The sequence below is a fragment of the Salmo salar genome, chromosome 26 (genome assembly GCF_965601325.2).
Source record: "Salmo salar chromosome 26, fSalSal1, whole genome shotgun sequence".
NCBI classification, from domain to species: Eukaryota; Metazoa; Chordata; class Actinopteri; order Salmoniformes; family Salmonidae; genus Salmo; species Salmo salar.
In genome coordinates, this window is record NC_138316.1 from 5,162,277 (window position 1) to 5,179,180 (window position 16,904).

The 16,904-nt window shown below is 44.6% G+C and overlaps 1 protein-coding gene across 1 annotated transcript in view; it reads left to right on the top strand.

Moving 5' to 3' along the window:
* LOC106587053 (C-Jun-amino-terminal kinase-interacting protein 1) overlaps nucleotides 1–15,886 on the top strand; it is a 156,902-nt gene extending 141,016 nt beyond the window's left edge. Inside the window, exons 10-13 of the mRNA XM_082969338.1 lie at nucleotides 6,018–6,134; nucleotides 7,117–7,187; nucleotides 7,444–7,542; nucleotides 11,321–15,886. Coding sequence (XP_082825464.1) covers nucleotides 6,018–6,134; nucleotides 7,117–7,187; nucleotides 7,444–7,542; nucleotides 11,321–11,393 — 360 coding nt within the window. The 3' untranslated portion in view covers nucleotides 11,394–15,886. The remainder of the gene's footprint in view (nucleotides 1–6,017; nucleotides 6,135–7,116; nucleotides 7,188–7,443; nucleotides 7,543–11,320) is intronic.
* Nucleotides 15,887–16,904: the final 1,018 nt, after the last annotated feature.

Sequence of the window (16,904 nt, forward strand, 5' to 3'; positions counted from 1 at the left end):
TTGATGACGTCGTCCCCACAGTGAACATCTGTCACGTTCCTCGTATTCTCCCTCATCGGAAGATATGTCGAAATCACTCGATGACCAATACGCAGCAGGTTGACTGTTCCACATCATCTTTATTTTAGATGGAAACGACAAAACAAAATAAACACGCAGAGGAGAAAGGTGACAGTTTCACAGGTGAAACGAAACACAGTGCAAAATTACAATTACCCACAAAAATCAAACAAACACACCCCACTATATGGGACTCTCAATCAAAGGCAGATAGACAACACCTGCCTTCAACTGAGAGTCCCAACCCCAATTAACCAAACAAACATACTCACTAAACTCCACATAGAAATACCTAACCTAGAACCTACCCCAACACTCACAACCCCACTATACCATAACCAAACATAACTGCCACGTCCTGACCAAATATAATACAAAAAAACCTAAGTATATGGTCAGGACGTGACATTACCCCCCCCTAAAGGTGCATACACTGAATGCACAAAACCAACAGAAAAAAAACAAAACAAAAAAAAACAACACACAATTAACCTCCTAACTAAAGGGAGGGAAGGGAGGGTGGCTGCCGTCAACGACGGCACAGTGCTACACCCCCCCTCCCCAACCCACCTCTATTGGAGGTGGCTCCGGTTCTGGCCTACTGTCCAACAGACCGTAGACAGACCTGTTGGGCTTAGGACAGTAGGCAGACTTCTTTGGTTCTGGTTCGTGGGCCGACTCCGTCGGTCCCAAGCTGTAAGCAGACTCCTTCGGTTCTGGGTTGTAGGCAGAATCATCACAGTCATAGTTAATCAACTTTATTTTAGAATTGTGACCAGACTCACCCGGTTCTGGGTCACAGGCAGCTCCCCTCAGTCCCGGGTCGCAAGAGGTTGTCGGATACTCTGGTCCGCACCCCGGTGTCGGATCCTCTGGGCCGCACCCCGGTGTCGGATCCTCCGACGGCCCTGACCCAGGATTCACCAGGCTGGGGAGACATGATGGATGCCTGGCCCTGGGCACAGGCACAGGACTCACCAGGCTGGGGAGACCCACTGAAGGCCTGGTCCTGGGAGGTGGCACAGGATGAACCAGGATGGGGAGACCCACTGAAGGCCTGGTCCTGGGAGGTGGCACAGGATGAACCAGGATGGGGAGACCCACTGGAGGCCTGGTCCGAGGAGGTGGCACAGGACGGACCAGGATGGGGAGACCCACTGGAGGCCTGGTCCTGGGAGGTGGCACAGGATGAACCAGGATGGGGAGACCCACTGAAGGCCTGGTCCTGGGAGGTGGCACAGGACTCACCAGGCTGGGGAGACCCACTGAAGGCCTGGTCCTGGGAGGTGGCACAGGATGAACCAGGATGGGGAGACCCACTGAAGGCCTGGTCCTGGGAGGTGGCACAGGACTCACCAGGCTGGGGAGACCCACTGAAGGCCTGGTCCTGGGAGGTGGCACAGGACTCACCAGGCTGGGGAGACCCACTGAAGGCCTGGTCCTGGGAGGTGGCACAGGATGAACCAGGATGGGGAGACCCACTGGAGGCCTGGTCCTGGGAGGTGGCACAGGATGAACCAGGATGGGGAGACCCACTGAAGGCCTGGTCCTGGGAGGTGGCACAGGATGAACCAGGAGGGGGAGACCCACTGGAGGCCTGGTCCGAGGAGGAGGCACAGGATAAACCGGGCTGTGGGGGAGCACTGGAGTTCTGGTACGGACACTCTTTACCCACACTCCAGGCTGAATGCCCACTTTGGCCCGGCACGGGCGGAGAGCAGGCATTGGGCGAACTGGACCCTCCCAGCGCTCTGGAGACACAGTGCGCAACGCCGGCGCAGGATAACCTGGACCGAGGAGGCGCACTGGAGACCAGACGCGCTGAGCTGGCACCATCCGCCCTGGCTCGATGCCTGCACTCGCATGGCACTTGCGGGGGGCTGGTATGTAGCGCACCGGGCTTTGAACGTGCACTGGGGACACCGTGCACTCCACGGCATAACACGGTGTCTTACCAGTACCACGCTGCTTCCGGTAAGCACGGGGAGTTGGCTTAGGTCTACCACCTGACTCCGCCAATCTCCCCGTGTGCCCCCCCCAAAAAAAATTGTGGGGCTGCCTCCCGTGTCCGTTGCGCTCCCTCTCCTCATACCAGCGCCTCTCAGCTCTCGCCGCCTCGATCTCCCACTGTGGGCGGCGATAATCCCCAGCTTGAGTCCATGGTCCTTTCCCGTCCAGGATTTCCTCCCAAGTCCATGACTCCAGATAGCCTTTCTCCTGGTGCCTCTCCTTGTGCTGCTCCTTCCTCTGCTGCTTGGTCCGTTGTCGGTGGGTAATTCTGTCACGTTCCTCGTATTCTCCCTCATCGGAAGATATGTCGAAATCACTCGATGACCAATACGCAGCAGGTTGACTGTTCCACATCATCTTTATTTTAGATGGAAACGACAAAACAAAATAAACACGCAGAGGAGAAAGGTGACAGTTTCACAGGTGAAACGAAACACAGTGCAAAATTACAATTACCCACAAAAATCAAACAAACACACCCCACTATATGGGACTCTCAATCAAAGGCAGATAGACAACACCTGCCTTCAACTGAGAGTCCCAACCCCAATTAACCAAACAAACATACTCACTAAACTCCACATAGAAATACCTAACCTAGAACCTACCCCAACACTCACAACCCCACTATACCATAACCAAACATAACTGCCACGTCCTGACCAAATATAATACAAAAAAACCTAAGTATATGGTCAGGACGTGACAACATCGTTGACTTAAAATCTGCACAAACCCTAGTTTAAATGATGATTCAGCAATACACAAATTAGGCTTAATTATTTATTTACTAACTAAATAATCACACAGAATTACAAAACACACACAGTATAGATTATACATTGATTACTAGCATAATGCAATGAAAAGTCCCTAGTGGACTAACCTGATATGACGGCTTGTTACACAAAGAAAGGGGTGAGGAAAGAAAGAGCGGGAGAAGGAGAGGCCAAGGAATTCAACTATCGTACATACAGTTGAATGATACACTCATGGGAATGTGAATACTTTGCACATGAACGACCACTCATTCAAAAGTAATTGCAATGTATATATGTTTACGCTTGTATGAAACCTTTAATTAGCCAGCACCTTAGATCTCCATCCAGGAGGACAAGTCATGACACTACCGACCTGTAGCAGTCACGTCTGTAGCCATGAAGTGCTTTGAAAGGCTGGTCATGGTTCACATCAATACCATTATCCCAGAAACCCTAGACCCACTCCAATTTGCAAACCGCCCCAACAGATCCACAGATGATGCAATCTATATTGCACTCCACACTGCCCAATCACAACTGGATAAAAGGAACACCTATGTGAGAATGCTATTCATTGACTAAAGCTCAGCGTTCAACACCATAGTGCCCTTAAAGCTCATCACTAAGCTAAGGATCCTGGGACTAAACATCTCCCTCTGCAACTGGATCCTGGACATCCTGACGGGCTGCCCCCAGGTGGTAAGGGTAGGTAACAACACATCCGCCACGCTGATCCTCAACACGGAGGCCCCTCAGGGGTGCGTGCTCACTCCCCTCCTGTACTCCCTGTTCACTCATGACTGCATGGCCAGGCACAACTCCAACACCATCATTAAGTTTGCCGATGACACAACAGGGGTAGGCCTGATCACCAACAACGACGAGACAGCATATAAGGAGGAGGTCAGAGACCTGGCCGTGTGGTGCCAGGACAACAACCTCTCCCTCAACATGATATAGACTAAGGAGATGATTGTGGACTACAGGAAAAGGAGGACCGAGCACACCCCCATTCTCATCGACCGGGCTGTAGTGGAGCAGGTTGTGAGCTTCAAGTTCCTTGGGATCCACATCACCAACAAACTATCATGGTCCAATCACACCGAGACAGTCGTGAAGAGGGCATGACAAAACCTATTCCCCCTCAGGAGAATGAAAAGATTTGGCATGGGTCCACAGATCCTCAAAAGGTTCTACAGCTATACCATCCTGACTGGTTGCATCACTGCCTGGTATGGCAACTGCTTGGCCTCTGACCGCAAGGCACTACAAAGGGTAGTGCGTACGGTCCAGTACATCACTGTGGCCAAGCTTCCTGCCATCCAGGACCTCTATACAAGGCAGTGTCAGAGGAAGGACCTAAAAAATTTCAAAGACTCCAGCCACCCTAGTCATAGACTGTTCTCTCTGTTAATGCACGGCAAGCGGTACCAGAATGCCAAGTCAAGGTCCAAGAGGTTTCTAAACAGCTTCTACCCCCAAGCCATAAGACTCCTGAACATCTAATCAAATGGCTACCCAGACTATTTACATTGCCCCCCTCTCTTTTACCTGCTGCTACTCTGTTATTATCTATGCATAAGTCACTTTAATAACTCTACCCACATTACCTCAATTACCTCGACTAACCGGTGCCCCCACACATTGACTCTGTACCGGTACCCCCTGTATATATTGTTATTATACTGCTGCTCTTTAATAATTTGTTAGTTTCATTTCTTATTTTGGGGGGTATTTTTCTTAAAACTGCATTGTTGGTGAAGGGCTTGTAAGTAAGCAGTTCACTGTAAGGTAACACCTGTTGTATTCAGTGCATGTGACAAATCAAATTTGATTTGAAAAGTATGTGTACACCTGCTCGTCGAACATCTCATTACAAAATCATGGGCATTAGTATGAACTTGGTCACCGTTGGCTGCTATAACAGCCTCCACTCTTCTGGGAAGGCTTTCCACTAGATGTTGGAACATTGCTGTGGGGACTTGCTTCAATTCAGCCACAAGAGCATTATTTATTTATTTAACCTTTATTTAACTAGGCATTAGTGAGGTTGGACAGTGATGTTGGGCGATAAGGCCTGGCTTGCAGTCGGCGTTCCAATTCATCCCAAAGGTTTTTGATGGGGTTGAGGTCAGGTCTCTGTGAAGGCCATTCAAGTTCTTCCACACCAATCTCGACAAACCATTTCTGTATGGACCTTGCTTTGGGCACGGGGGCATTGTCATGCTGAAACAGGCAAGGGAAGGACATTCTCCAAAATGTTGCCACAAAGTTGGAAGCACAGAATCGTCTAGAATGTCAATGTATGCTGTTCCATTAAGATTTCCCTTCACTGGAACTATGGGGCCTAGCCAGAACCATGAACAGTCCGAGATCATTATTCCTCCTCCACAGAATTTTACAGTTGGCACTATGCATTGGGGCAGGTAGCGTTCTCCTGGCATCCACCAACCCTAGATTCGTCTGTTGGACTGCCAGATGGTGAAGCATGATTCATCACTCCACAGAACACATTTCCACTGCTCCAGAGTCCAATGGCGGCGAGCTTCATTCCACTCCAGCTGATGCTTGGCATTGCACATGGTGATCTTAGGCTTTGGTGCGGCTGCTCGACCATGGAAACATATTTCATGAAGCTCTTGTGCAGGCGTTGCTTCCAGAGGACAGACAATTTTTACACTCAGCAGTCCTGTTCTGTGAGCTTGTGTGGCCTACCACTTCGCTGAGACGTTGTTGCTCCTAGATGTTCCCACTTTACAATAATAGCACTTGCAGTTGACCGGGGCAGCTCTAGCAGGGCAGAAATTCAACAAACTGACTTGTTGGAAAGGTGGCATCCTATGATGGTGCCACGTTGAAAGTCACTGAGCTCTTCAGTAAGGTCATTCTACTGCCAATGTTTTGTTTATGGTCAGCAACGGGTGTGGCTCAAATAGCTGAATCCACTAATTTTAAGGGGTATCCACATACTTTTGTATATATAGTGTATACTTCTAGCTGAGATGCCACTAGAATTTTAAGACTAATAACCCACCTCTTTCCTATGTCTCCTTTCCCTGTTCACGGTTTAAATTCCAATTATAGAATACGTTTTTTTTTACATATACATTGAATATCTAAACCAGGCCTGACATTTCAGCTGCTGCTTTTTTCAAGGGATGCTGATGCTGTTTTGATTGCCACCAGATTGCCACCAATAGGAGGATGACAGTGCAGTATAACCCACCTTCGTCTTGTATCCTTGAGATCAACGTGAAAGGCGTGAAGCTCCTAGTCCAGGATGACTACTATGCCTCTGACAGAGTAAGACTTTCACACTAAAATACACACGTTGTACACATACACGCACGCACACACCACACAAACAGGACAGGTACACAGACAGACACTCAGATTTCTGCACACACACGTACACACTCTACACCTGCATTTGCATCGCACGCACGCACACGCACACACACACACACACACACACACACACTTCTTCAGGCACACCTTCAGCGCATGTTAGAAAGACAGCAGTTTAGTTTGGACCAAAGTACGACTACAAGACATTGTGTCTAGCTTACAAGACTAGATACATGGAGGTTTTTTATCCAAACCTCTGACCAGCAAGATCACACTAGGGGAATATTCCCAGTAAAGAAGGTTGATAACGCTCCAGTGTGGGCACTACAGTGTATTGCAGTCCACACATAATAATCTAGTTGTATTGTATAGAGGAGAGTGAGAATTGAATCTGGCAATAGCGGTACCCACCTAAACTGAAGTCAAGCTATGTAACCATCAGTGGGTTCTTTGTTGACATTAAGGCTATGATTTGTTTTAATATCTAATCTAATTGGCAAATCATAAAGTTCACTAGCTACAGCTCCTACAGATGATGTGGTGTATGCAGATAGCAAATTCCATGACAAAAGAGAGTTGTTGACATGGAGAGTGGATACTTTTTTACCCCCAACACCTGTTTTTCAGAGCCATAGAATTTGGTCAATGAGGTTTGTACCAAAGAATTATGATGCATTCATATGTAGTGTGCATTTCATTGTGACATCACAGTTGCCAATGTTACTGACCCCCCCTCAAAAAAAATGCAGTGGAATATCAAGTAGCCTACCCCATGGTCCCAAACGATGCGCTTATTTTGAGCCAAAAATGAAGAAAGTCAGTCCAAAATTTAAGGACGCAAATCCGGCACTAGTTTATAATATAGATGTGTGCGTGTGTGTGTGTGTGTGTGTCTGTCTGTCTGTCTGTCTGTCTGTCTGTCTGTCTGTCATCACAGAGTAACCAGTGCAGCCACTTCTTCCAGTTGAAGAATGTTTCCTTCTGTGGATATCACCCTAAGAACAGCAAGTAAGTATCTGCACCAGGATGAAATTTTGTCAGTCGTGCTCACCGTATTCAAATAAGAGGGAGAGTCGTTATGCAGGCAGTGGAGGAAATGGAGAAAGAGAATCACTCTGGGAATCTTCCATTGTAAAATCTGCATTTTTAAATGTCTAATTATTTTACTCCCGGAACCTGGTTCCCCCTTGGGGTTCACTCCTCTTACCCCTGTATTTTTTTATTTATTTTTTACCTATGTGTGGTTTGTATGGTTTCCCCTTAGGTACTTTGGCTTCATCACAAAACACCCAGCTGACCAGAGATTTGCCTGTCATGTGTTTGTGTCTGAAGATTCTACTAAACCCCTGGCAGAGTCTGTTGGGTGAGGGTTGAGAACTTTGTTTGTTTCTGTCTTAAAAAATATATATATATCATGTCACTCTTTTGCTCTTTGTCCTTCGCTTTTATATTGTCAGAGGATTCAAGAGGTTCTTAGCCATAGTGGGCCAATTACAACCAACATTGAGCACTGTCTCAACGCGAGGTGATCTCTCGTTAAACCACCAATATGCGCTAAGTTCACCAGAACAGCTGATCTCATTTGCAACCACAATTGGCCATTATATTATCGCTCCCTAAAGCTGATGTCAGTGTATAAAGGGCGATAGCACTTTGGGATTTGGCCCCGTTGATGTGGGTGTTTCTTGGGTTTGTCTTTGTCATTCAATCACAACAAACAAGTGCAGTAATGAGTATATCCAGTAAGCTAGCTTTGAAGTTGAGGACTTCAAAACAAATTGTATTGGTCGCCTACACATATTTTGCAGATGTTCTCACGGGTGTAGCGAAATGCTTATGTTCCTAGCTCCGACAGAATAGTAATACCTAAAAATACAAAACAATACCAGCAAAACCAAAACAGAAGAAAGAAATTTAGAAATATCATAGTGAGCAATGTCGGAGACCAGAATATAATTATATATGTACAGTGCATAGACTTTTTCCACATTTTGTTACGTTACAGCCTTATTCTAAAATGTATTGAAAAAAAAATCCTTATCAATCTACACACAATACCCCATAATGACAAAGTAAAAACAGGTAAAAAAAATAAATAAACATAATAATAATATATATAAAAAAAAAAAAATGATATCAAATTTACATAAGTATTCAGACTCTTTACTCAGTACTTTGTTGAATCCCCTTTGGCAATGATTACAGCCTTGAGTCTTCTTGGGTATGACGCTACAAGCTTGACACACCTGTATTTCGGGAGTTTCTCCCATTCATCTCTGCAGATCCCCTCAAGCTGTGTCAGGTTGGATGGGGAGAGTCGCTGCATAGCTATTTTCAGGTCTCTCCAGAGATGTTTGATCGGGTTCAAGTCTGGGCTCTGGCTGGGCCACTCAAGGACATTCAGATACATGTCCCGAAGCCACTCCTGCGGCTGTGTGCTTAGGGTTGTTGTGCTGTTGGAAGGTGAACCTTCACCCCAGTCTGAGGTCCTGTATTTACTGCTGAAAAAACATCCCCACATCATGATGCTGCCACCACCAAGCTTAACTGTAGAGTTGGTGCCAGGTTTCCTCCAGATGAGACACTTGGCATTTAGGCCAAAGAGTTCAATCTTGATTTCATCAGACCAGAGAATCTTGTTTCTCATGGTCTGAAAGTCGTTTAGGTGCCTTTTGGCAAACTCCAAGCGGGCTGTCATGCCTTTTACCGAGGAGTGGCTTCCATCTGGCCACTCTTCCATAAAGGCCTGATTGGTGGAGTGCTGCAGAGATGGTTGTCCTTCTGGAAGGTTCTCCCATCTCCACAGAAGAACTCTGGAGCTCTGTCAAAGTGACCATCAGGTTCTTGTTCACCTCCCTGACCAAGGCCCTTCTCCCACGATTGCTCCTTTCGGCCAGCTCTAGGTAGAGTCCTGGGGGTTCCAAACTTCTTCCATTTAAGATTGGTGAAGGCCACTGTGTTCTTGGCAACCTTCAATGCTGCAGACCTTTTTTGGTACACTTCCCAAGATATGTGCCTAAACACAATCCAGTCTCAGAGTTCTATGGACAACTCCCTCGACCTCATGGCTTGGTTGTTGCTCTGACATGCACTGTCAACTGCCTATACCTTATATAGTATAGACAGGTGTGTGCCTTTCAAAATCATGTCCATTCAATTGAATTTACCACAGGTGGACTCAAATCAAGGTGTAGAAACAAGTCTCATAGCAAAGGGTCTGAATACTTATGTAGTGAAGAAGGTGCAACAGGAGGCTGAAGAAATTTGGCTTGGCCACTAAGATCCTCACAAACTTCTACAGATGCACCATTAAGAGCATTCTGTCGGGCTATATCACCGTCTGGTACGTTAACTGCACCATCCACAGCCGCAGGGCTCTCCAAAGGGCAGTCAGCCCAACGCATCACCGGGGGCACAATACCTGCCCTCCATGACATCTACAGTAGCCGGTGTCACAGTAGGTCAAGTAGACCATCAAGGACCTCAGCCACCCCAGCCATGGCCTGTTCAACCCACTACCATCTAAAAGGGGACAGAGAGACTGAAGAACACGTTCTATCTCCAGGCCATCAGACTGTTAAAAAGTCACCACTAGCCAGCCTCTGCCCAGTACCCCACCATCTACACACAATACCCCATAATGACAAAGCGAAAACAGGTTTTTGGAAATTTTAGCAAATGTATTAAAAATAAAAAACTTAAATACCTTGTATATACTGTCGGTGTGGGTGGACCATTTCAGGTCCTCAGTGATGTGCGCGCCTTCTGAGAGCCAATGGAAGCCTTAGAAAATGTCACGTTACAGCAGAGATGCTGTATTTTCGATAGAGATGCAACAGAAGGAGAACAAATTGTCAGACAGGGCACTTCCTGTATGGAATCTTCTCAGGTTTTGGCCTGCCATATGAGTTCTGTTACACTCACAGACACCATTCAAACAGTTTTCGAAGCTTTAGAGTGTTTTCTATCCAAATCTACTAATTATATGCATATTCTCGTTTCTGGGCAAGAGTAGTAACCAGTTTAAATCGGGTACGTTTTTTATCCGGCCGTGCAAATACTGCCCCCTAGCCCCAACAGGTTAACACGCAGATTCATGTAATCTCCTGTTAGTAGCGTTTTAAGAAATCCAGCACTAAATTCTGCCTGTTGGTTGCAATTGTTCCAGTACTCTCAGTTTATTAGGTACACCACCCCGTTCACGAAAATAGTTCGCTCCTAGACAGTGAGTCACATGGCTTGCTTTATAAAGCAGGCAGACAGGCATTGAGTCATTCAGTTACTGTTCGATTGAATATTAGAATGGGCAAAACGAGTGACCTAAGCAACTTTGAGAGTGGTATGATCGTCGGTGCCAGGCATGCCGGTTCCAGAATCTCAGAAACAGCGGGCCTCCTGGGCTTTTCACGTACAACAGTGTCTATGGTTTACTGAGAATGGTGTGACAAACATAAAACATCCAGTGAGCGGCAGTGCTGTGGGCGAAAACTGCTCATTGATGAGAGAGGTTGAAGGAGAATGCCAAGAATCATGCAAGCTGGAGGCCCACAGGCAAATAACGGTGCAGTACAACAGTGGTGTGCAGAACGGCATCTCGGTACGCACAAGTCGTCAGTCCTTGTCACGGATGGCTTATTGCAGCATACAACCATACCACATCGGGTTGCACTCCTAATAGCTAAAAACAAGAAGAAGTGGCGCCAGAGCACACGCGATCGCCAACACTGGACAATTGAGGAGTGGAAAAACATCACCTGGTGCAATGAATCCCGGTTCCTGTTGCATCATGCTGATGGCAGAGTCAGGATTTGGCATAAGCAGCATGAGTCCATGGCCCCCTCCTGCCTGGGGTTAACAGTATAGGCTGGTAGCGGTGGTACAATGATGTGTGGGATGTTTTCGTGGCACACGCTAGGTCCTTTGATACCAATTGAGCAACGTTTCCATGCCTCAAAGAATTAAGGCTGTTCTGGAGGCAAAGGGGCTCCGACCCGGTACTAGATGGGTGAACCTAATAAACTGTATGTTTCTGTAGAGAGTTGTCATACCTGTCAGGTAAGGAACTGAGTGATTGAATAATCTTTTTTATTTTTTTTATTAACTACCCCCGGATCTGTTCTCCCCTCTTGTCTCTTCTACAGGAAAGCCTTCCAGTTGTACTATAAGGAATTTGTAGATTGCTCCTGTCCGACAGAGGATATTTACCTGGAATAGCACCCACCCCGCCTTCCACCACAACCCTGTACATTACAGTGTATCATAACATAATGTTGCATGACAGAGAAAACAATTCTAACAAATGTGAACTAATAAATCTGACAAAAAGATGAAGAAGGAGAGGTACTGGTGTCTACTGTTTGTCCAAAGATTTTAAACAGTATGAAGATTGAACAAGTAATTGATCCAAATATAGTGGAGATGTTGAAGAGGGGGTCCCAAAATATGCAAAATGGAGTCACTGATGAGGAAGTTAATGTGCCACTCAAGCACAATGCTCAGATCATAGTGACCATGGGCCTCATTTATAAACGTTGCGTAGGCGCAAAATAAGGCGTACACCACTTTCTAAGCAAACTTTGGGATTTATAAAAACAAACTTGACGGGAGAATGTGCGGTCCTCCATGGACACTTTGACACATACGTATGCACATAAACTGGAGAAATGAGAAACTGTGACTCCAATGGCAGAAGAATGAAACTCGAGAAATGCTTTGAAATTGATACCATTGTGTAAAATAAATTGAAATATTACCTCTCACGTATTATATATGAAGAGTTCCCTGGAGTACACACAAAAGAAACCACACAAAAAACATGATGTAGGATAATAAATACAAATGGAGATATCTGTTTTTGCAAAATAACCCCTCAAATATGTTGTACAGTTTAATCGGGAATCATATTTAATTGGATCTGTAATTATTAAACAATACTTGCATGTTATGAAATGTATTCTCATAAATAATAAGGTGAACAGTAGGACAAATTACGTTTAAACTGATGCCATTTTCAATGCCTCAGTCGGGCAGATACCAGTGCACAGTTTCATATATTGTTATCACATGTTCGTTGCACAGAACTGTCAATGTGATAATGGCCGTGTCATTGTCAGTTACAATCAGGGTAATTACCACACCTGAAGGTGTTACACAATTGTGTGGCTTTGACAATCAAATGGGTGGGTATAAAAAGGCATGCAATTACAATGCTTAATGACTCACAATGGCTGCTTTGGCACTGTTGGAAGATTTGACAAATGGAAGAATTCTGAGAGAGCGAATTTTCAGAGACCAGACAGATTTACTGGCAAATGATGAAGAGTGGCTTATTAGCTGGTTCCGATTACCGAGAGCTGTTCTCTTGGATCTCTGTGCTATAGTGGGCCCAGCTTTACAGAGAAGCACCCGCAGAAACCAAGCCGTGTCTGTCCCACATCAACTCCTTGGCAACCTCGTTAATAGCGTCGATGGTGTCTCTTCGCGTTTGCAGGACTGCATCTGTGAGGACATGGCCACTGGAGGGTTGTGACGCACGAGGTACAGTGGAGATGCTGGGGCTGGGCGCACTCAGCTCCTGCTCAGCTGCAGCTCCTCAGACCCCACAGGAACACACAGCGACTAAAAACAATTGAAAATGTCACAATTGTTTGTGTAAATAAATGTTTAAACACAACTTGAATACATTTGGTTTACTCTTTTCAAACGAGGGAATACTAATTACATACCTTGATCATCCGGTGCATCTTGCATGTCCGTGTCCCCCTCCACCACTACTCCACTCAGGAGGGATTCCCCTATAATACTGGCAAGTCGCTCATCAAGGAGCAAAGGGATTGGCCTCCACTTTTATGTCTGACCACTTCTTTTTATTTCTGAGAAAGTCCGACCTTCTGAGCCAGCAGCATTCACAGCGTCCGCCCTATGCTGCCATTCTAATGCCTTTTTGGCATTTGTAATGCCCACACTGTGTCCACCAAACAATATCTTTTTTTCTTGCTTCAACCTCCCCTACAAGAACTTCCATTTCACACTGGATGAAATTTCTTTTTTTAGCCTTTCTGTCGGGATTTGCCGTCATTATCGTCATGCAGTCAGTATGGATGAATATTAATTAGGAACATTTCACTGACTATTTATAGGCAACTATGGGCGTTAAACGCTCGCTCACATGCGCCAAATTTTGAGTTGATTGTGATTTATAAAGGGAAACGGGCGTGGGACGTGCGTGCGCATTGTGTTATAGATCTGAATATTTTTGTGCATAAGCACTTTCTGTGTTTCTCCGTACGCCAGCTTTTGACGTGAATCCTCCGCACAGTTTTATAAATGAGGCCCTTGGACTGGAGTATGCTAAGACTAATCTTTGTGGACTTAGAGCTTGAATCCCAGGTAGAACACTGGGCTTTGTGGACTTGAAGTTTGAATCCCAGGTAGAACACTGGCATTTGTGGATTTGATGAACCGAAGAAAGACCAGTAGTCGCTAAGGTAACAGCAAACGGAGGTCAGGGAAAATAAATCAATAAATGAAGGAACCTGCCATAAAGATCTTATTAAATTACTAGTATTTGAGTATTCTAATCCCTAATCCTATGGAATCTCGAATGTTGGTGTGATACATTGTGTGAGGAAAACAGTGATTCTCCATGAGCTAATGGTGCAGTGTGTTTGGAGAGGGTGATAAGGTCACACTGAAGAGTCCTGTGGTCTAAGGTAACTAACGATCTAGGATCAGATTATCCTACCCCATCCTTTACAATTAAGGGGATGACAAATGATCTGCCAAATTATCAGTTGCTCACACTGTTACTTATTTCCCATGTGTTTGTTCCCCCTAAACCAAAACCAAGTAAGCATTAGGGTCACACTGTTGACCAGGAATAGTGTCTTTAACATGCTGCAAAGCCTTTGGTGTTCTCTCTGGTACACTGTCAGAACCCTCAAATATATTCACATTAAGGAATCAAGAGCAAACTTTTAAAACAGAGGTTCCTACCAACAAAATTTTCTGTTCGAAAATGCTTCTGTTTGTTTGTGCTGAACATGACCCTAGTTATTCTTTGATTTGTTAAATCATTAAGGGTACACTCCTTAATTGAATTACAATATTGTAATTCTATTACCAGAAACAAAGAGATGGACTACAGAGTTTCCAGTCAACCGCTTTGGCTTGCTTTTAAGGTAGTTTTAGTCTTGTAATATGCAGGAAGGGTCACTGTGGACATAGTTCTTCTCATGCTCAGTTTCAACATGAAATGAGAGTTCATATTGAGAGTTCAGATGGGGTTGCCATTCAGATAACTGGGTATAAGATAAGGATGCTTACTCAAGCTGTTACCAGGCCCTCACAAAAAGGACATGAAAGGTGAAGTGTGTAGGAAATGCATGATGGGAGATGTAGTTTTAAAGGTAGTGCCTGACTAGGAATTACAAGGCAGGGGGAGACTGGTATCTTTTACAAGTAGTGCCTCTATGAAGGATCATTGATGTAACTGCTATGTCATTTAGATTTACCACAATGTGTGTTGACAGGAGAGGTTGAAAAAAGGCTGTTTTTGTGGAGGAGATATCATGAGTGTGTTGAGATGGTAAAAAAATAATAAACAATGGCCTGGTCTGAAATCAACCAATTGCTCCTACCCATTTGGTGCTTGTAGATTCTGATGGAACCAGAGGTGTTTGTTATACCTTAAGTTCACTGGAAGGCTAGGTGGAGCCATCCCCCTACTGCCTACACCTTTCCAGTCTTCAGATTTGCCATCACAGAAGGGGTAGGAATTAGGGGAAAGGGCAAATAATTGTATTGTGTGGCTTTCTGACACAGTGATTTCTAATGTGGCTGACACAGAATCACATTCTAACGAGAACTTGTAACACAATGTATTGTTTATAAGAACTGTAATTAACTGAACATTTAAAACATTGTGAGAAGGAATGCTTGTCAAATGGGTGTCTCTAACTTATGAAAGCATGGGATATGAAACTACATTCATTCTACCACCTGTCATGCGATATGAAACCACATTCATTCTATCACCTGTCAAGCATCTTCCTATGAATAGTGACATGTATTTCCAAGTCACAAGTTTACATTTTATCTTCATCATTCCTATTTTTCTTCTGAGCCAAGAAACAAAGGCCAAAATTCAGATCAGATCCGCCTTAAACCATGATAAATTACAATTGCATAGCATATCATTGTTTTTGTTTTTCGTGTTGTGTGTTGTAATCTACACCTTGATTAGGCTGATATAAATCCGTATTATTTTATATAGCCTAGACTTTCACATTTGGAACTTCTAACACAGGTGGGACTGGTGTGACTTCATGACAATGACCTCAAGAGCAGCCATTCACCATTTGACAGCTCCAACGCAGAACACCTACAACATCGCCTAAACAAAAACAATTATATGTAATGCAGTCTGTCGGTTATTGCGGGTTAAGGCGAATCTGATTGAATCATGCCTGATTTTGCGACATTCTCCGAGACTACTTATATTTTCAGTCCCCAAACAGTCATTCTGGCCACTATGAGGAAACCAAGTAAAGGTTATAAAGAGTGTACAGATATGCCGTATATACATAAATATATTGTAATTACAAATGTTACACTGTACCAATTCTTACTGTAGTAATTTAAATTATTTTTATTTATTTATTTTTAAGTGTGAATTGTATTATTTATTTAAAATGTTTAATGCAGCATCTGTGGTGTCTTGTCATTATTATAACAGTCCTCAACTGTGCTCTACTCTATAGCCTTAGCTTACCAATTAACCCAAACATACCCCAAAATACTAGCGACAACCAAAACCAGCTACCCCAAAGGGGGTCTGTTCATAATAAAGTGTTACTCTACCTTCTTAACAGCACAATCAACAAGGAAGGTGCTACAGGCCCTAGTTTTGTCGCACCTGGACGACTGTTCAGTCGTGTGGTCAGAACAGGGCAGCACGGTTGGCCCTTGGATGTACACATAGAGCAAACATTAATAATATGCATGTCAATCTCTGCTCTGCTCATAGTGAAGGAGAGATTGACTTCATTACTACTTGTAATTGTGAGAGGTATTGACATGTTGAACGCACCGAGCTGTCTGTTTGAACTACTCGGACACCCATGCACACCCAGCTCGGACACCCATGCATACCCCACAAGACATGCCACCAGAGGTCTCTTCACAGTCCCCAAGTCCAGAACAGACTATTGGAGGTGCACTGTACTACATAGAGCTATGACTACATGGAACTCTATTCCACATCAAGTAACTGATGAAAGCAGTAAAATTATATTTAAAAAAACAGATAAAATACACCTTATGGAACAGTGGAGACTGTGAAACAACACAAACATAGGCACAGGCACATGCATACACACACATGATAACATACGCACTATACACACAAACACATGGATTTTGTGTTGTAGATATGTGGTAGTGGATTAGGGGCCTGAGGGCACCCATTGTGTTGTGAAATATGTTGTGAATGTATTGTAATGTTTTTTTTTCATTGAAAAACTAAGTGCCTTAATTTTGCTGGACCCCAGGAAGAGTAGCTGCTGCCTTGGCATCCATAATAAATACAAATAGGTAAAACTTAGCACTGTTCTGTGGCACTATAGCCATAGGGCATTTCAGAAATATTTTTCAGTTTGCACAGCTGCAATACCTGGCCGTGGGCTGGTGTTTTGATTAATTAATAAGTTGGAGGTGTAGCAATGG